General features: G+C 36.8%; 1 protein-coding gene across 1 annotated transcript in view; it reads left to right on the top strand.

Annotated features, from left to right (window-relative positions):
• The window catches only part of MTREX (Mtr4 exosome RNA helicase), a 49,409-nt gene that overhangs the window by 4,835 nt on the left and 22,648 nt on the right, over nt 1–21,926 (top strand). The window contains exons 4-15 of the mRNA XM_005438675.4: nt 470–532; nt 1,072–1,184; nt 2,008–2,182; nt 3,152–3,242; nt 3,596–3,720; nt 4,610–4,708; nt 5,470–5,572; nt 5,694–5,825; nt 6,998–7,077; nt 8,482–8,592; nt 9,637–9,738; nt 11,187–11,312. Of these exons, the coding sequence (XP_005438732.1) occupies nt 470–532; nt 1,072–1,184; nt 2,008–2,182; nt 3,152–3,242; nt 3,596–3,720; nt 4,610–4,708; nt 5,470–5,572; nt 5,694–5,825; nt 6,998–7,077; nt 8,482–8,592; nt 9,637–9,738; nt 11,187–11,312 (1,320 nt within the window). The remainder of the gene's footprint in view (nt 1–469; nt 533–1,071; nt 1,185–2,007; nt 2,183–3,151; nt 3,243–3,595; nt 3,721–4,609; nt 4,709–5,469; nt 5,573–5,693; nt 5,826–6,997; nt 7,078–8,481; nt 8,593–9,636; nt 9,739–11,186; nt 11,313–21,926) is intronic.

The raw sequence follows: 21,926 nt of genomic DNA on the forward strand, positions 1-21,926 counted from the left end.
CTTACTAACTGAAGAGAGCTTAAATACTTAGTATGATTGAATGTTAAATAATGGCCAGGAACAGGAACTTTACCTGTATAAATATGTTGTCTTTGGAAAGGGAGTGTTACCAATGTGAGCTGAGTAATTGCTTTTAATGTCCGTCGGCCAGAAGCCATGACTGTGTCTCGGCCTGAAGAGCTAGTGTTCCAAGGTAGGTGAAGTAGAAATATTTCACACAAGTCAGTAGGGAGTATCAGAGAAGGGAGAGAAGGAGCATTGTTGGGGCAGGAGAATAGGGATGTTGGCTGAAAAACTGAGAGGAAGGAAGGAAGCCTTGACACATGAGCTCACAGAAACAGGGTAATAGAAATTCAGATTAGTTTTCATGCACTTCCCATCTCTTGGCCCAGCTCTTCATAGCATGCCTTGACACTGGAGTGGACACTATGAATGCTACAACTGTTTTTATTTAAAATGTATTTTATAGGTTGCACTTCCAGCAGATGAAGACTTCACAGGTTTGAAGCCAAGAACTGGAAAAGCTGCAAAAGTATGATAGATTGCATTTCTTTTTCTTTTTGCATATGCTTTAGGCAGTAGATGATGGTAGAGGGGAAAATTATATACTTTATCAGTACATAAAGTATCTTGGAAAAGATTGTCATGAAAAGATGGCCTGTTGTAAGATAGTTGTTTCTGTATTGTAAATTTAGTAGAGTGAAATGGTGCAGTTGAATGGAGTGGATAGGCTGTTGTGATTTCAGTTCTATTCTACAGGGGTGGTGGCTTCAATTGTACCTTGTAGTTTCTCTTCCTAAATTAGTAAATCGGAGAAAATTCAGTCATCAGAGCAAGATTTTAATTTGATGTGGCAAGACATAAGCAAAGATCTTAGGAGTGGTATCAGATAAAATGATTTGAATGCAAAGTCATTGTAAAATACTGAGTTAAGATCAGCTGAAGTTAGAAATATCTATAGTATTTTATTTCTGCCTGTAATTTGAACACTACATCAGTCACAGAATTAATTAGATGTAGGTTACTGTTTGTGCTAAAATTATGTAATGCTTTTTCTTGCTTTCTTTTTAGGAGTATCCGTTTATTCTTGACGCCTTTCAGAGAGAAGCTATTCTTTGTGTTGATAATAACCAGTCTGTGTTAGTGTCGGCTCATACGTCAGCTGGTAAAACTGTTTGTGCAGAGTAAGTAGTTTTCTGACAAGCTCTCACAAGAGAATGGTGTGGTTTGTTGTGTCATTTTGTTGAACCATCAGTTGTTGTTGTGTCTCAGTTTCTTGATACAAAGTTTGGACCATTAGTATGTTAGAATGGAATTGACTACTCTTGAATATAAAAATTACTTCTTTCATATTCAGTGGATAGTGAAAGGCTTAATTCATGTTTAAGCTTACCTTTAGGCTTAAACAATCTTGTTTTATTAAGATATTCTATAGATTGAAAGTTAAGTTTTTGCAATACCATTTTGCGTTAATTCAGAAAAAATACCTTTGTTTTCTAGCTTCTGGCCTTAACTAATAAGGAGTTTCTTGTGTGTTTGCTTTGTCAGAAGTGCTGATTTGATTTAATTTGCAAATTTGTGTTTACTGGGCAGGAAATGTTTAAAAGATAGTATATGGTTTTTGTCAGGGTTTGATCTGACAGTGGAATGGCTTTGCTGACCTGAGGTGAGAAGTGAAATGTACTTGCAGGTTTATTAGAGCTTGTGTTCAGATAATAATAATTTGTCATAAGACAGTGATAATTTGATTTTTAGATTAAACTAGATGCGCTCTGATGTCCAAAAACTTCAGTTAACTTGTTGTCAATGATATGTCAATCTCCAAAGAGGCATACGTAGTTCAGGTGGCACTGAACTTAATAATCTAGATATGAGATGCTTCATATCGTTCCACTGGTGTTCTAAATTGCATATTTTATTTTATGTTTTTAAGCAGAGGATTAGAGGAAAGTAATATGCTCTGAATGTCTTCCTGACAACTTTAATATGTACAATGTTTCAATACAGGTATGCAATTGCCCTGGCTTTGAGGGAGAAACAGCGTGTGATATTTACAAGTCCAATTAAAGCTTTGAGTAATCAGAAGTACCGTGAGATGTATGAAGAATTTCAGGATGTTGGTTTGATGACTGGAGATGTCACTATTAATCCTACAGCTTCTTGTCTGGTAATGACAACAGAGGTAAGATCAGACGTTAATTCTTAATCTGTCTGTGTTTTCTTCTATTCTTTTTTGACTGAGAAGGTCTGATACTAAAAGATAAAAGTTACTGTTAGCCCAATTAGTATAGAAGATGTTACAGAGTTCATTATGCCTCTCTTTAATGTTTTAACTTTGGGTTATTGGAAAAAATATGTCAATCTCTGTAAATTCATGCTTTGGACTGTCAGTCAAGAACTTTCATTCTTACATGGAGAAAGGCATAACTTAATTTCCTGAATGCTCAAGACACTGAGTTTTCTTTGGTTAGATGTGAAGTACTGAAAGTCAGTCAGATTTACTGAATTTGTTCTAGGGAAACAAAATGAGGAGAGGGAAATCATTGAGTGGTAGTTGAATGGTTCATGCTAGACGCTAGTACTCCAGGAATATATAGCATTTACCTTAGGTAACAAAGTACCGTTGGCACGTTTTTGTCATATTTCTGTTGCAGATATCTGTCCAGCCATGATTTGGAATTTTTCTGTCTTGACCTCACAGGAGTATAGTCTTAAGGAGAAAACTGTGGTAGGGGAAGATTGGGTGGAGAGACAGGATGACTTGATTTCTGACAAAAGATTTCCTATTAATCACAGAGAGGTTATCTCTTAGGGTGAGGGAAGAAGGTGGCTTGGCAGAAGTAGATCTGTAGACCTGTAACAAATACGCTGCCACATGGAGGCTGGGAAGAAAACAGTGGTCTTTTTGTGCATATTCCTTCACTGTACTTGCAGGGAAACCAGTTCATCTCATATCATGAGATATGTTAGATTGGAATCAACTTGGAAAGCATCTCACAGCTGGTCTTTACATGCTTTTAAGTTTTTTTGCAAAATAAGCTTTCATATTGCATGTAAATGTGAACCAAAAATTCTGGCAGTTTCTTACATTTCGGTAACATATGACTTGTTATTTCATGTGATGGATCTTAGTCTTTCTTTCCTTTTCCAGATTTTGAGAAGTATGCTCTACAGAGGTTCTGAGGTTATGCGAGAGGTTGCGTGGGTTATTTTTGATGAAATTCACTATATGAGAGATCCAGGTATCCTAAATGTGTGATTTTTTTTTTTAAGAAATCTTTTTTTTCCTAAGAATATTTTTTTTTCTTATGAAGAATTAAGTCTTTATCCTTTCTGTTAAAATCAATCGTCTTTGTGCATAAATCATTCAGGATTTGTTTTCTACTGAATGTATATATGAGAGTTATTGTATATCACAGTCTGCATTTTGTTTGCCAAGGCAAAAGCCACTTTGAAGGCATTTGATATATCCCATTTGTGTAGGGGAGGATTTTTTTAGGTTCTGTTTTGTCTTTAAGCATGCTGTTCTTTGGCTTCAGAGCTGAAAAATAGGCTTTAATCATGTAAATTTCTTATGTGACTTTTCCATTTTCAGAACGCGGTGTGGTTTGGGAAGAGACAATTATTTTGCTCCCTGACAATGTTCATTATGTGTTCCTTTCTGCAACTATTCCAAATGCCCGTCAGTTTGCTGAATGGATCTGCCATCTTCACAAACAGGTAATGTTTGTGATGTGCTGTACCTCTATCCTTGTTGTCATGTGGCATAATACTGTCTCTTTGGTTTTGAGAATTGAGCTTCTGAGCATTTAGTCATCATCTTATTGCTTATAAATGATGGTATAGATCACTCCTGGTTTCTCCAGCTGTACTCCTTACTTTTGCATCTGTACTGGCTGTCAGTTCTAAATAGCAAGATTAAAGCTATTTCTTTAAAGTTTATTTTCCGCACTTACTCAGACACGAGCTTGATTTTAACAAACATGCTGAATGCTGAAACACAATGAATGTACGGTGATTTTTCAGAGGGCTGATAAGAGGTTATTTAGAGAATTTGTCTGAAGAGCTCTAAAAAGGCCATGTGGATAATATTTAATGATTTAAAGGAAGTGTTTGGTTTCTTTTTTTTTCTAAACAAGCTTTCTCCATGCATTAAAAACTTAAATGATTTCAAAAGTCGACTGTTTGCCTTTTTTAGGTGGTGTAAGAAATACTGCAGGCTTTTTTACAGAATAGAAATTAGCAGGTTTTCCTCTGGTTTTAGAAGATGCTATGATTTTGAGTCTGTGTAATAATATAGAAGGACATACTAACTATCCTTCCATTTTGTGATCACAAGAAATACTTTTTGTAGCCAACCTGTGTTCCTTTAAAGGATTTGCAAACTTTCATTTTCTTAAGCAGTGTCATTAGGACAAAATCAGTGTTCGTGAAAGAAACTTTTTTACCTTAGTTTCTGTGAGTTCTTACTTTCTGGCTTTTAGAAAGATCTATTTTAATAATAATGTATTGGATTTTCCATCAAGCATTTTTACAATACAATTAGAAACAATTTACAATACAATGAGAAACATTAACTATTTATGTGTATGCTGTTCTTCCTTTATAGCCTTGCCATGTGATTTACACTGACTATCGACCCACTCCACTGCAGCATTATATATTCCCAGCAGGAGGAGATGGACTCCATCTGGTTGTTGATGAAAATGTAAGGAATATTCAGGTTTTTGGAAAGATCATTTTCCTTGCATATCAGTCACGCATTTGATCTCTAGCCAGATTTGGATTGGCTGTACAAAGGATGTTTGTGTTCAAATGAGGTACAAATGGGCAACAGTGATCTCTAAATTGCTGTTAGATTTTTGGAGTCTTATAGAAGAGATTGGTTTTACTGTCTAATGTGGTGTAGTCAGCTGAGTAGTATTTTGCTGAGATACCTTAAGTGCCCTCATCCTTGCCTTGTTTTCCAAAGTCCGTGCTGCTTTTTGTAAATCTATGAAGTAGCCAATGTTTCTTTAACTGTTTCTCACTCAAAAGAAAATGTAGTAGTGTTTAAATTTTACTTCAGGTGAGGGGGCAAAATATTTTTGTAGTTTTAGGTGAAGTAAGATCTTGTTTAAAATTCATACTGGCTTGCACAGTAGCAGTAGCTAATGCCATAAACAGTACTGCACTTGAAGCTAGGTCTTTATTGGGCAGTGTAGTTTCCTGTAGACATTCCTAAAAGTTAGTTTTGCTATTGTGTCAGTTAGCAGGTCTACCATGGTTGATTATTTGGTGGTTAGAACAAAGAGCAGTAGCTTCAGAGCCACCAATGTAATTCTGAGCTGTGACATTGACCTAGTAAACTCAGCTGCTAGCTTCTGCCTGTAAATATAGGGTAATGGTACTGGCTATGCAAAGCACTAAGCATTTTTAAGTGAACTGTGTAAGAAGTAATTGCTTACAAAAGTTGTGTTTTGTATCTAGGGAGATTTCAGAGAAGATAATTTTAATACAGCAATGCAAGTACTTAGAGATGCAGGAGACCTAGCAAAAGGGGACCAGAGAGGCAGGAAAGGAGGAACAAAAGGTGAGTTTGAATCACATTCTAAAGTAATGTATAATACAACAAAGTTGTGCTTGTGTCTCAGTTATTCCATAAGATACTTTTTTCCTAAATTGACATTTAAATTAACATAATTTCTCTGCAGGTCCTTCAAATGTTTTTAAAATTGTGAAGATGATCATGGAAAGGAATTTCCAACCTGTCATTATTTTCAGCTTCAGTAAGAAAGACTGTGAAGCCTATGCACTTCAGATGACAAAGTTAGATTTCAATACAGGTACAGATAAATAAAAATACAGGTTTATTCACAATTGTGGTTTGATGTGAAATGTTATTCTGGTTAGTTACTTCTGTTTCTTTTGGGACTTTTTGTGTAAAAACAAATGAAAAATGTGCATTACATCATGCTAGTTTCAGTAGGAGAGTGTTGGTGCACAAAAAGTACTTGACCATCAAAATGTTGAATTGTTCCTCTATTTTAAACTTTATTTCTTTCTCAAAAATCCTCTTTCACTGTAATAATAGCCCAAGAGTTCCTGGAAAATTCTATCTGTAATGGGAGAAGACTGATCATAACAAATGTATTTCCCAGAATGTTCATGTTATGTCCATTAGAAAAAAGACTATTTTCTGGAAGTCAAAACAACTGTATAACAAACCACTAGACTGTTCTTTCTCAACTATCCAATCCAGTTTTCTTTGTTCCCTTCCTCCACCTTGTCCTCAAAAACCCAAAAGGTAAACAAAGAAGACTTTTTCATTTTGCATTAAGGCCAAGCTTGTAAAATAGATTTAATACATTGCTTCTCAGAAATGTTAAGAATTGTAACAAAAATAAGGGATTTGTTGTAAAGCAACTTAACATTTCATGTTTGTGAACTGTTCAGGGTTCTTGCTTCCTTACTTGCTCTGGTATTTGCACATTCTGGTTCAGTGTTGCAAAATAATGCAGCTGTTTCTGTCAGAAAATGTAAAGATTGGCAGAAGTGCAGAAATGCATTTTTATATTTTCTTCAATCATACCTTTGAATACATATTCTTCATACTTGTATTACTTAAGTAGAAAGAGTGTAAACTTCGGGAATCAACAGGGAGAAGGAGAAACCTCAGTATCTGTGCAGACAGGGAATAGTATGTAGAAGAGAAACAGGGAAGTTTACGAAATAAAAGTACATAAAACTCAGAAATCCCAAGCTTGGAAATAGCTGAAGTTTGGATTATTCTGCAAGGTTTGTTCTGTTTTCCCTGAGCATCTACTGCTGGTTACTGTTAGGCTCCTTCAGGCTTGCATTCAAGTCTTGATTCAATGTGGGTGGTTTTGTGCTGACTTCACTCTTCCACACTATTTTTATTGTAAACTTCTTGTAAATATTAGAATGTGGTAACACTTTATTTACATATGGTATTAGCCTTCTAGATTTTGTAATAACTTACAAATTGCCTTCTTAGATGAAGAAAAAAAGATGGTTGAAGAAGTGTTCAATAATGCAATTGATTGTCTCTCAGATGAAGATAAAAAGCTTCCTCAGGTGAGTGAGATTGAGTAGGTGTAGCTGCTGCTGTCCTGTTCTCTGCAACTTTTGAGCCTGTGGGTCTTTAATAGTGCGTACAGAAATCATAAACTGGATGTTCTTATTCATCTCCTTGGGTTTTAATATCTCTTTCATTGTTCCTTGGCATTGTGAATTAGGACTCAGTGATTACAATTCCTATCTGTGTGATTCCAGTGAATGACACATGCCAAAATTAACCATGGAGTTCCTACCTGTGTTTTATGTTCTTTCTAATAAAGTTTTTAAGTAAACATAAGGGCTTATAAAGAGGTATCTCTGGGTTAAAACTGTCTGGAAATAGTTCAAACGAGAGTGCAGTATGCAGTTTAGAAGTATTGACTGCTGAGCCTTTCAAATTGTTGAATTGATGTATCTGCATTCTAATTTATTGTATAATGACCACGCGCAGTGACTATCTTTACAGTGGGAAAATACAAGTTTCCAAATGGACAGGATATTATAGGATTCAGTAGTTTTGTAACAAATACTACAACTATTAACTTCTTCCCACTTTTTATTTATTTGTGTCCATAATTGCTTAGTGTAGTGATCTTTGTTGTGAGCATGGCAATTTGTCCATGAAAAAAACCCCAACCATTTAATTTTTGGCCTTGCCTACTCACTTCAGATTTCACATACTTGTTTTGTTTGTGAACTTGAAAAAAATCAATATATAAGGTGTTATGTGCTGTCTTTTTACAGTAAGTTTGTAACAGTGGCACTGTATCAAAGTAATCTGTTTTGGACTCTGTGGACCATGATAACTCAAAAGTGTATTCTCAGAAATAGGTTTGGGGTGGTAACGAAGTGTTAATAGATTGTTAGCGAGAATCTTTGTTTTGAAAGAAAAAAGCAGAGACAAAGCTAAATTTATATAGTTATTTGTTTGAAGTATTATGTTTTTAGAATTTAAGAGATAAATTCAGTCATTTACAGCCTGAATTGCATTGTATGGCATAGGTGCTGAATTACTGTCCTACAGCACATAGGAATAAATGAAATCAGTACAACTAAAATTGAAACAAAGTATCTCATTCATACCAGGATCACTATTTCCAAAACTGATTCTAAATGAGGCATTTTTTTTTAATAGAGACAGATTTAAATACTAACTGCATGTGTAAATTTGGGCATAGCTTCACAGTTGGCCTAAGCAAATTTAAGACTAGTCTGCTGAAAAGATTGGTCTCTGATTTACCCTTCATATCATTCCTAGTTCTAACTGGAAAATAATATTGGAGGAGTATTTATTGTATTTAAAATCGGGACGTAATGAATTATGTCAGCACTAAGGGCAGTGTTGAGGTTTTCTATAGAGATTTTAATTTTTAGTAACGAATATTAAAATTTGTTTACCGGTCTTTGTATGTTTATTCCCAGGTTGAGCACGTACTTCCTCTTCTGAAGCGAGGAATTGGTATCCATCATGGCGGTCTGCTTCCTATCTTAAAAGAAACCATAGAAATTCTTTTCTCTGAGGGCTTAATAAAGGTATGTATTTTATGTCCACATTTAGGTTTTTCTCTGTGTGAATCCACAGTCAGTAATCCTGAAAAACTGAGAAGTATGTCTTAGCTCAGAACGTACACTAGTATTATACTGGAGATCTTGACGACTCCTTGACTGAAAAAGGTGAAAGAGTCAGTACACATGGCAAACTGAAAAACGCTTTGTGTCTTGAATGCAGGAAGCATAAAGCTTAGTACTTATAAAAAAAATTGTTTTAACATTGTGTGGACCAGTAAGTAGGCAATTTCAAGAAGAGCTACAGATACATGAAGGGAAGTCCCCATTTTGTGGATCTGCGTACCTGGTTCTGCAAATGCACACAGCACCTCTGGAAGCATGTGGCTGTTCCAATGGCACAGATTTAATTCATGTAATTGATTTCAGCTCCCTTCCCTTGAAAAATGCAAATACTTGCATAAATGCCTCCACCTTTATCTGAAAAAACCCTAAAAAACAATTCTTGAACCTCATGTGGGGTTTTGTCTCCTCTATAAGGAGAAAGATGTGTTAGTGCACAATTACAGCTTTAGTTTTAAGTGTTCCAGGTTTTATTCTAAAGTATTAATATTTGCAGTATCTAACTTTTAATATTTTCTTCCACAATTTTATGATGTATTTTGCTCCTATAAACGACTGTAGACATTAACCAAGCTGCTTGTTGGTTGCCCTAATACACATACATTCAGAAAAATCTGACTTTAGATGAAAGTTCTGGGGGTTTGGGGGGAAATTTTTTGGAAATTAACAATTATTTTTCATTAATATAATTTGCACCCCTTGTGTTTTTCCTTTGAGTCTTTTACATGGTCCCATATAACTAGTTTTTACATTTTCCCAGAGGAAATAAGGGCAGGGGGAAAGAATGTTTCTGGTCCAGTTTTTAGCTATTGAATGCACGTATGTTCCCATGTTCACTGTATATAAGTAGTAAAATCTGGAGAGGTTTTGTGTAGCGATTTCTGACTATTTGCACATTTGCTTAAGAGCCTTTGGTTTTGCTTGCTTAACTTTAGTTTGTTTGTTTAGGCCTTATTTGCAACAGAGACTTTTGCTATGGGAATTAATATGCCAGCCAGGACTGTGCTATTTACGAGTGCCAGCAAATTTGACGGAAAAGATTTCCGATGGGTAAGTGAAAAACAGGTTCTGTTGAATAAATGAATTGCATTATTTAAACCTTACTAGCCTTAAATTTACTCTTGACTTACCCACTTCAATGTAGTAAATACATTTTTTTCTTTCAGAAATCTTTGTTCACTAATTCATTCATAATTAGCGTACAAATTCTTGAAGAGTATTCAGATTATGCATGAAATTATTTATTTTAATATATACAGCAAAAGGGTGTCAAACAGGTTAGCAGTAAACATTGGATTAGACTAAGACTTCTTTACAACTTGTCCAAAACTGTGAGACCCAGTTGTTTTCTTCTGTGTCAGAGGAGTGTGGGGAATAATTGGGCTCAGTATCATATCATAATGATGACTAAATTTTAGGTTTTGGCAGACTCAAGAAAAGAGATCATTTACCTCTGGAGAGTATTGATCTGTTACAGCAGACTATTTTGGGTAGCGCACAGAAAGACAGAAATGGGTGAAGGAGAGAGAGGTTGTTTGCTGGAAAGCAAATAGTTTTAAAGTTTTAAATGTTAAAACCAGCTATGTGAATCACATGTAAATGGTAATAAGGGTGTACAAGTCATCACAGCAAAACTTCATAGATGAGTGTCATGGTTCATCTTTCAGAGCCAGGAAAATTGAGATAAGCAGGATGAGTGACTTGACTTGTACATTGTGAGGTAAACATCTCTTCAGTCTTAGTTTAGGCTGTTCAGTTTCATGATTCATTCAGTCTGATTGCATGCCCTTAAGATGTATGTGAGAATGAGGTACCTTTGAGCTATCAGATATGTGGAACTCCTGCTTTAAAAATGATACAGCATGGTTGACTTAAGTAGTTTTTGAGATTTGACTTAAAGTGAAACTCAGGAAGTTGTGGGGAATGCAGGTTCCACAGATGACATGACCCCCTCTTTTATAACCTATGGAGACAAAGGGAGCCGGTTACAGCTGGCTTTTGTCCATGTCCCAGTTCTTTATAACCTCTTCAGTTTCATGGTTAGTAGGCATAAGAATACGGCAGCTCTTGCTAGGTATCAGTGTTTTAATGATACATTTGAATCGATCAAATGAAGTGATAGTATTATTTGAAGATGGTGAAGGTGCCTTGTGAGTATCTTGAAGATGTATAATCTCCACCATGCCCAGCAACCTTCCATCACATAAGACATTAGTAAAATGTGTTTTATGTTTATTAAAATGACGCACTGTGCTATGGAAATTATTGTAGCTATGGGAGCATTAGATAACTTCAGCTGCTGACATACATTTTTCATAGTCATGGATTTTTCCTAGTAGTTTAATAATCGGCTTATGAGTAATGAATTCAACATGTCAAAAGTTCATGTCTTAGTACACATCACGGTCATTTACTGTATAATTGTAAATAGCACTTTATATGTTCTTGCAATTTTTCTAATATTTGTTAATTTTTTTCTTTTTCTCATGTTATCCTAGATATCCTCAGGTGAATACATTCAAATGTCAGGTCGTGCAGGACGCCGAGGTATGGATGACAGAGGAATAGTAATTCTTATGGTGGATGAAAAAATGAGTCCAACAATTGGCAAGCAGCTTTTGAAGGTAGGAAAGAAGATGATTTTTTTTTTTATCCTCTCCACTAAGGTTATGCTTATTCGAGTAATGCAAAATTACCTATCTAGAAAAAAAAAAGTAGTTAGATCATGCAGGTGGGAGATGACAGCTCCTAAAACGAGTATGGGCTTTCACTGAATTCTCATTAAAGCAGGAGTTTCTGTTGTGAAACAAAATTAGAAGACTGTTATCATCCTTCTCTGTATAAAAGGGTTCTCAGGCAGGAGAGGTAGAATTATATCCTGTTTCCTAGTGATATCACTACCACTGCAGAGTTCTGTTTGTTTCTTGCTGACAGCAGTCAGTTCAGGGATATTGCTGAACTTGAAAAGGTTTGCTGAGCATTCACAAGAATTATTAAAGGCTTAGTTCTGTGGTGAAGTAAAACTTGGTTAATGTACTTTTCAGTGTAATAGACAAACTGGACAATGTTATGCAAAAAATAAGATAAATATGGTAAATAAGAAGAGTGAGATGGCTGTCAGTGAGCTAAAATTAACTATGGAGAAAATAATAGTGCTTATAGGAAACTTTGAGGTTTGGAAATAAAGAGGCTAAAAAAAAACACTCTTGCGGTTGAGATGGGCATTAGATAATAAGGCTTCCCCAAACTGTAATGGAAGGTGTTACAGATTATTACAGTAATACCCTCTTGCTTTAGAACTGGAATGTGAAGCATTGCACTCACTACACTTCTGTTTAAATTCCATGGCAAAAATAACCATAAGGAAGCATATATTCTGGTGTGCGTGTTGCCTAGCTTAGGTTGCTTATGTTAGTTGTGCACACACGTTAAAATTGAAAACTTGGAGGTGTTCTCTGCATGCTATTCAGGAGCTTGTAGCCTTGGTACAAGTAGCAGGTCATTTGTGTTAAAATGGCACTTATGGTACTGTTAAAGTTTGTTTAAATTGTGGGAATCGCCTGTTTTGCTGGTTGACTGGACACCAAGCGAAAAGGAAACAGCACAATGTGATAAAAGAGCAGTAGGAGCAAAGCATGAAATCATTACTGCAAAGCATTACAGAGTGAAGAAAAGGATACATCACCAGCTACCACCTTAACATCATCCAGGCCCACTTTGGCTGGGAAGCTCCGTTGCAGCCAGCGCCAGGAGTAACTGGGAAAATTCCTGTGCTGTGTGTCCACCTGTAGGTGAGGCTTCTGGCCCAGTCCTGGAGCTTGCCCACCTTTAAACTCAGTAAAAAAACCCTAATTGTTTACACACCTAGCTGTCGCAACACTCTCCAAACTAGCGGGCTGCAACAAGGTCTTTTACCATCTCATACCAACATACTCCTCATGCCAGTCCCTCTGCTGCCTTCTCCTAGTCTCTCCTCATCCAGGGTACGCTCTGTCTCTTCTCTCTGCTTCTTCCTCCTCTCCCTTCCTCAGCAGCTCTCTTCCTTGGCTGCCCAACCCCTTAACAGAACCAGCTACAGCTGTACCTGGTCTACATCAGCCAACCCACCGCTCCTGAAGCCAGCCCACAGCTGTGTATTATCAATGTTAATTAACCCAGCTTCATTCCTCTACAATTCCCGCCCCCCCTTTTTTTTGTCTTCTTAACATTTCATGCCTTATGTTTTTAACAATCATCACAACCTTTTTACAAATAAACTTTTCATACAGTCCAGGCAGCTTGTCCCTGAACTCTTTTTTTTCTTCTTAGCATTTCATGCCTTCTGTATTTAACAATCATCACAAGTTTTTCACAAATAAACTTCTCATGCAGTCCAGACAATTTGTCCCTGAACTTATACACATATCCCTTCTTCAATTTTATCTTGGGCTTTTCAGCTTCTGGGGGCTGATCATCTTTCTTCTCATCTTCTTTCTTGAAATCTGGGATTTTGTTTTCTTCAGAGTGGGATTCTGATGAACTTACTGCCTCGTCTTTTCACCTCTTGGGTCACACCGGACAGTAACCTGAATGAGCTTTCAACAGCAGATTTAGAATACAGCACTAATACATTACTCCATGTTCCAACAAGCTTCTCCGCATCTTGTGGTCACTCATTTTTTTTACAACTGGAGACACCTTCAATGAGCACGTAAACACCGGCAAGAATACCACCAGGCTCAGCAGCAATGGCGGGAGCTGCCCGCAGCACCGTGCTGCTCCCACGCCTTCCCCCGGCACAGCCATCATCGCTGTGTGGCCAGACCCGCTCAGGACCCACCACTGCTGTGGGCTGCTGCCATGTCTGGCCATGTACTCCACTGCTATTGCCCGTTACCCTCAGTCTCTTAACTCCACGGCAGTCAGGCTTCCTTCTCTTTGACCCCAACGGCTCATCTTTACTGGCATCTGATCCAGATCCCCAGGCTTTTCCTGCCTATGTCAACGTGATCTGGATCGCAGGCTATCCCCACCTGTCTCCGCTATGTTGGGCACCACCATCGCTGTTCAGAAGTTCAGACATCCCCCAGCACAGCCATCACTCAGTACACTCAGTCTCATAATCTGAAGGGCCTCACACGGGGCATCAGTTGTCACAGCACTCTCTAAACTAGCGGGCTGCAACAAGGCCTTTTACCATCTCATACCAACATACTCCTCATGCCAGTCCCTCTGCTGCCTTCTCCTAGTCTCTCCTCATCCTGGGCATGTGTTCTCTCTCTTCTCTCTGCTTCTGCCTTGTCTCTTCCTTGGCTGCCCAACCCCTTAACAGAACCAGCCACAGCTGCACCTGGTCTACATCAGCCGACCCACCGCCCCTGAAGCCAGCCCACAGCTGTATGTTATCGATGTTAATTAACCCAGCTTCATTCCTCTACAGCTAGCATATGTAAACTTTTAACTTTAGGCTAAGTGCAGGTGTGCACTATCTCATGATTTGTAAGGTTCACACATGACAGGGACATTGGCCAGACATCCGAGTATGGTGGAGTTACCGCCATGACACAGCTGCACACAGTATTTATTGTCTGGATGGTCCTGCTCATATCTTGCTGGTTCAGGGGGCTCAAGGCAAATACCACCTGCTCATTGAAGTTGTCCTTGAGCTGCCTGAGCTCCCTGTCCAAGTTAAGCGATCCCTAATTAAAGCCACAGACTTTTTCATAAGAAGTAGTCAATTTAATAAATTTTTACCACATTGCCTTAAGTCACAATCAGGGTATGTTAATAAAAAGTGTATTCGTTACCAAAAAAAATTGGATGCCAGTATTTCTCTATTTTGGGATGAAGAACGAAGGGAAACATATATATGCCTGCTGTTAGTTACACAGATGTGGATTTTTTCATGTGTGTCTTGCTCCGTCAGTGCTACCTGTTAATTCATAATAAATGTATACATTAAATTGCTGTTATACACAAGGAATGTTCACCTTATCAAAGTCAGAATTTTTGTGAATGCTGCATTATGGCTAACTAACCAGAAATCAGTAAAATAAGCAATTTCAAAAATACTGAAACTATTCATGTATGGGAGCATTAGGTTTTGAAATTATTTCTTAGTCTTGATTCAATTTCTGTTTTCTTAGTGGAGTGGACATTTATTTGTTTACATAAACAATGCATGGGTACATCTCTTGCGATGTATGAGTACTAAGTATTTTAACTGGATTTTTGTGAATTTTTAAGATTATGTAAAATGAGTTGTAATTTTGTGGCATAGTTCTTGAAATACTTTATACATTTGTACTTTCACAGCTGAAAAATTAAACATCAGGAGATATAAAATGAGAGAACACTCCTTATGTGTTTTTGGTTTTTTGTAACATTGTAACATGTAACAAGTAAACATTGATTTTGTTTACTTGTAATCTATAGTTTATAAAGAATATCCCCCAAAAGTTAATTTGTCTGAAATAATTGTAAATAGCTTAATAACAATTATGTTTCAATTATTTATGTTCAGACTTTTGACATTACTCTGTCAGCTCAACTGTTCAGAAATTGTTTTAAGTTCAGTAGTTTGAGAACTATAGAACTCAATCTGCCTGAATTAAGACAAAAAAAGAAATAGTAGATCACTTTTTTGATACTGTCTCTGGCCTTTTTAATCGATTTTAAGGAAATTGTAAAGAGTATTTCCTTTATTGAAACTACAAGCCCTTTGATTATTTTTTCCTCCTTTTGAATTATAGGAAACAAAAGGGGAAAATAATGGCAGCTTTTTTGCTCCCTGTATTATGTCTTGATTCTTCTCCACTGATCTAAATAATTTTATTCCATTAATTTTTCATGCTTTTATAATCTTTTAGAAGGTGAGCAGTACAACATGAAAAGTACTTCTTAATTTCCTTTTTAAATACAAAACACTTATAAGAAATTTCATGATGAAGCAGGCCAAGGATGTATACAGACTAACATTTCTTGAATATTCATATTTTGTATTCATTATTAAGTGTGTCTGACGGTTAGTAGTAAGATCGTGATCATGTCTTGTGGTAGTAGTTTGCTGCCACATGAAGTATTGTGGCTTAGCTGCAGGGTAAGCTAAAGATTTATAGGGAGTACTTCAGAAGAAATAAATTAGCCATATTGAGAATGATAGGACATTTACACAGGACATTTTTATCATAGCTCTTCAACCCCAATGATGTCTGATCCAAACCAGTTACTGAATACTAGAGCAAAACGTCTAGGAATAATGTTACCAGCTGCCTACCGCTGCGATTAGCGAACTAAGAGCTTTGAGTATGTTTCAGTATCAGCAGTATTGCTGCAGCTGTGCTGTTTGGCTATCAAACTGTGTCATTGCACCATTGTGTACAGTACTTCAACTGAAGTTCCAAGTTCAGGTCTTAGATGGAGTTCTTAAGAGGCATATTTGTAAATATTTCTTAAACTCAGTAACATGCATTTGTCTTCTGCAGCGTAACTAGGTTTTTTTTTTTTTATCCTTAGCACTTACTTATTTGACCACTGGATAGTTAGTAAACTGGTGACTTGCACAGATCTTTAAAGCTAAATGCTTACAACACTGTTGGATAGTGTTCTGATGACAGTAAATTACACTTTTACATTTGCATAATACTAAGAGGTATGTGATACGAAATTGTTATTTGTTTCCTTAATTAAAATCTTCAGCTATGGTAGGTTAGTTTAGATAGGAAGCAGAAAACTTCCCTTTGATGCTAAGTGGATGGCCTTTGAAACTGAGCAGCATTCCCTCTAGCTGGAATTTGACCATGTTACAAGCATGTATTCCTACAGAGTTATTGAACAGTGTTTCTCTGAAAGGCAAAAATCTTAAGCTAATTATGTTATGGAAGTGAATGTTGGTATAAGTAGAGAAAATATGCTAATGTAAGTGGGCTTTTGAGTGTATCAGTTCTTTGCGTCTACTTACTCCCTCACAGAAGTTAGATGGACTGAAAAAATAAAAGAAAATATTAATCTAGCCAGATAAAATACACAGTATTATGCTTTTCTTGTCATTTGCATATGGAAAATAAAGTGCACTGATGCCAAGCTGTAGGAGATACTCCACTAGCTACATCTGGCTTCTTGGCAGGGCCTTCACTTACGGAGTTGGCAGTATGGTGCTTATTTGCCCTGTATGCTGCTATTAGACGTCCATCTGGTCTTTTTGTATTTTATTTTGACTCTTAGGTTGTTTTATTGTACTAAATAATAAACAGGATAGCAATTCAGACAGTTTAATACTTATCTTCCTGCCTGCTTGCACGGCTCTCTCATATGACCACTGTGCAGTTTTTGGAAAGTTTCTTGATTTTGAAAGGGCAAATCATGGTTCCCTTATAATTGAGGCAGCATCATTAGTTAGGTTGTGCTTTAATCATCTGCTGTGTATCACATACGGCTGTTCCTTTCAGGCTCCGAGGTATAATGAAAATTCTAGTTACCGTGAAAAGCAGTATTTACATAAAAATAAATAAATTTATGCTGATCAGGAATAAATGTAAGATTATAAATGCTGAGGCAGTGATGAGAAGCTCCAATGCTACAAGAGGAAGCTTCTGGAACAGTAGCTATCTGATAAAATTGCTGGAATTTAGTACTTTTGCATAAGCATGGCTACCTGTCTCCAAGGGGAATTAATAATAAGCCTTGGGCGCCAGTGTAATTTTGTGTGGATTTCTAACACAGAAAGTGTAACAAGCAACTACAGCTCTTGCCTGGGTCATGAGAAATGCCTTAGTCACATAATACTATAAAAAACTGTGATAAATCAGAATTCAGGAAGACCGTTGGTTAATGTTTTATGCAGAAGTAGCTCACTTAATCTTTGACTGTGAGAATGCTTGTTCCTTTTTTTGGCTTGTCTAGTGTTGACTAGTAGGCCATGGGTCTGCTCCTATATTGGTCTTTCTGTGTTCTAAGGTAAATACAGGTGTCTATGCTCTTGAATTGGGTTGAAAAATAGTAAAACTTTAAAAATCACGTAATGTAAAAGTGTAGGTTCTATTTTAGTGCTTGGGGTTTGGGGCACTTTTTTTTGTTGTTGTTGTTAGGTAAATTTATGACAGTCCAAAACTGTTTAGTCTGTTACTCTTTAAAATACCCATATGCATTAACATCATATTCTTAAAATTATTTGTGTGGTTTTGTTCAAATGATCTCCTTTGACTAGTACATAGAAAACCTTTCCAGTGAATGGGCTTTTTTTTTTCAGATGGTAAGATTGATTCTGTTACATTGAGTTGTCATTTTGCTCTTACAAACTGTACTGAATTTTTACTGTATGATCATGCAAGGTTATTAGCTATGCGTCATGGAAGGCAAGAACAGGGAGCTGCTGACAATCTCTGTAACGAAGCTCAAGGTACAGTCAGATGCAGGCTAGACCATAGCAGTTGTTTAGTTCAGTGTTTGGCAGAATTGGAGCACAGGCTTTTGCAAGAGGATGTCCTGACACAGTAACTATGAGTAATGTTTTCTTGAGCAAAATGTGGTGGCCTGTATTGAAATTGGTATGGAATGATGATGCTTACTACTTCACTTCTATGATAAAGACTGCAAAATCTTTAGTACTGCTGGTTGTCCAGGTTGTACCCCTTTTAAAACTGCACTGTATGCAGATTTTACATTTACTTTTCCCCAAATGCTTTAAAGATGTTTCTAGAGAAGCAAACTGGTCTTTCAGTTTATTTCCGATTAACTTGTGAGCAAGTACTGACAGCTTTCCATTTAATCTTGTTGGGGACTACACACAAGACAGCAGGCAAGGTCTTCTAATGAGACTGTCTTTGGTGAGCCTTCAGCCCCTCTGCAAACATCAGCTTAACACACAAGTATGATTATAATATTGTACTTTGATTTCACTTAAAGCTTACTCATATGGAGAATAAAAAAATGCTTCAGGATTTGAGAAATTTGCTTAGTTAGTGAGAGAAATAGACTTCAGCTGGAGGTTGGCACTAACGGTTGTTGGAAAAGCCATTGGAAAATCTAAAGAAGTAGATTGTCACTAATGGTTTTGAGGATACTATAATGTTCTTTCTCATCTAAAGTTGTAACTTTAGCTGGTTCAGTGGGATTCTCATCTTCTTGGATACTTTTATTAAAATTCACATAAAAATAATTTTATATGTGAAATCTTTATTTTTATTGTAAACTGCCGAACTTTTCTTGTTCTTATGAAGCTGCAGAACTTTTCCAGGCTTCATTTTAGGAAATTACTTCACTTCTATCTTTAAAGTTAACAAGATTTTAACATGAAATTATGGAGACAATTCAGCTGGTCTAAGGGAAACAGATACTCAAATGCCGTCATGAACAGGGCCACAGTTTTCTGGATAATGATGCAAACCAACAGATGGAAGAGAACAGCAAATAGTTCTCGTGATGTTTGCAACCAAAATGTGGTAGGATGGGGTGCCATATGGCATGTAAAATAGTTAGTCACTCTTGAGCTTCACCTCAGGCTTTTCCAGAGCCAGTAGGACTGAGCCAACTGGTATTATTCATTATTTGTGGTTGTTGCTTGTTAATATCACAGGTTACTTGAAGTTTTATTAGGTCAGTCTGTGGAAAGCAATTTCCCTCCGACTGAGCGATTTTTCTGAAATTTTCTTCTGCTTTGCTAAACTCATCACTACAAATGTAAATGTATTTTAACTGATTAAGCTATATTTTTTGCTTTGCCTTCCTGTTCTTAAACCAAAAAAGGTAAGTGTGAGATGAACAGAAGACAAAGTTCTTTTTTGAATTTATTTTTATGTTCACTTTTTGTAGAGGTATATAGTCTTTGCTAGGGCACACATTTCCTTTAAGTTAAAATGTACCGCATATTTACTGAAATTATAAATTGTCACATCACTGACCTGATACCTGTAGTCACAAATCTGAAGCCAATGAGAGCTGCAGATCTCGGCTAGCTTCTGAGTACATATACAGATACCTTTTTTTTTTTTTCCATTTCAGCTTTCTTTGAATTTATACAACTTAAAAGGAGCAAAATTATTCTCTCAAATGTATTCTGCAAATGCAGTTATAGTGTTACCAGGCCAGCTCAGATCCAAAAGAATGATTGTACAGCACGGTGTTGAATGCATGTTAAATTACCTTTCCCCCCACTGTCCATTTGTGTTCTGTGCAGAGCAAGTCGTGTAGCAGTGCTATGGTCCCAGTTTGGGGAGGCCCAATTTTAAAATTTTTAAGTTAAAGTGTGACATTTGTGTTGTATAAAATATTTGTAGTTTAAAATACTTGCTTGAGAGTTTAAATACTGCTTTGTTAATTTGGGATGCCTTGGTACAGGTGTGTAGGATTTTTTGTATATTTTTCTGTGTTCAGTTCAGAAGGAAGACAGAGGCTTAGGAGAAGAACAGAACTTGGAGTTAGCAGCCTGAAGTAGAACTAAGGATAGTTACAATGGTAGGAGCTACTGTATTAGAGAGGGTAGATGACTGAAAAGTTCTGTCATTCAGAACTAACTTCAGCCAGTGGTAGTTGCGTGCAAGAGAAATCAAGATACATTTTTTTCCTTTTAAGTCTATTACTACAACTGGAGCCTTTGTGCAACCCAATCCTGAGGTATTTTCATTGGTAAAGCCTGCTAAAGCAGTCTTTGGTTACCCACAGTGGCTTCTGTTTGTGTTGGTGCAACTGTTTTTGGGGCAAAGCAGTGAGCCAGATTGGTAATAAATTTCTGCTTAAAATAGCTGCTTACTATAGTCTATTAAAAATAACCTTGCAGAAGGTGTTTTTACTGGTTTTGCAGTCAGGGTAATGCAGCTCAGGATAATCCTGTTATCATTGTAACTACTCAGTCTTTTTTGGTATTTCTGATAGAGACCTGATTATTCATGTGGTAACTGTATCATTGATATATGGAAAAAATTGTGCTGTTAATTAATATTTCACTGGAGGTATTCCTATGTCTTAAAGATGTATCAAGCAGCCACTTGCATTTTTATTTAATGAGGCGTTTCATGTAAATTTGTGATGGCAGCTGTCACAGACAGCTAAGTGTACATATTTCCCTCTAATGAGGAAAAAGGTGAGATACCTTTTGAGTATCATCAATGTATTCTGTTCTTTGCTGTTATCATAAAGCACTTCATTGTTTTCTCTTTTGGAAACTCATTCATTCAGCTTATTTCTGGAAACACTGATAAGCAAATGAAACTGTCAGTGAACCAAATGGCTTAAATATGTCCTGTAGTGTATCTGATTTGTGGCATTATGAAAGATACTTTATTGTTGCTTTGCAGGTTGTGTCTTTCTTTTTTGTTAGCCCATAAGGTCCCTGTTCAGTTTCAGACAGTATTTGCCATCTTGTGTTCCCTGTGAAAACTTTGTACATGTTTTCCATGACAGGCTGGAGAGCAGGAAAGTTATGTGCAAAATCTGTTCCCTCACTGCATGGGAACAGTTTTAAAAATGTAAATATTTTTCTCCCGCTGTAAGAGAAAACAGGGAGAGTAACCCTTACCAAATGTATGTCTTGCTCAACACAACATGCCATAATGCAGCAATGACAGCTCTCACATCTCTGGTTAGACAAGGCTTCCAAGTATTTATAGTAATAAAAAAAAGTGAAAAAACCCTGTGAATATCCATTCCAGGCACTGATCTTTGTCCTTCCCAATCTTTATATCTTTCTAGTTTATGTGGGCCAGAAATGGTAGGACTGGGAAATGCTGAATGCCCTGTTGGGTGATTTGCTTGTGATAAGGAGATACTCTATTCTGAAGTTCTTGGCAGTTAAACAGGGTACAATGTATAGCGGCTATAATTTTCACATAGTTCTTGACTAAATTATTTCTGTAGTGAATTGTTCATGATTATGTTCTTGATTTTTAACATTATCAGCTTAAACCAGTCATTCTTTTGCAATCCAAATCTTGGAAGACTTGAAAGGGCACTACTGGTAAATTTTCTTAAAATTTCTCCAGAAGTAATGTGGTTGCAAGTGCACTAAGTAGGCTATTAATTTCAGTTGATACATCAAAGCTGTTCTCATGTATCCAGGCACTTCTTATCCAGGGGGATAGAAAAGCTTGCAAAATCATCCTGTTTTTCTAAAAATACTCAGAAAAAAATACGTTGCTACTGTCTGTTGAAGATTCGGGGTGGCAGGACCACCCTCTTTGAAGGGGTGTGAAGGAGGATTACTGGCAGAAAGGAGGCCAGAGAGCTGGGATGGTACTTCTCCAACAGCAATAAAGCTGTGGGCACAA

The sequence above is a fragment of the Falco cherrug genome, chromosome Z, assembly GCF_023634085.1.
Source record: "Falco cherrug isolate bFalChe1 chromosome Z, bFalChe1.pri, whole genome shotgun sequence".
Taxonomy (NCBI): domain Eukaryota; kingdom Metazoa; phylum Chordata; class Aves; order Falconiformes; family Falconidae; genus Falco; species Falco cherrug.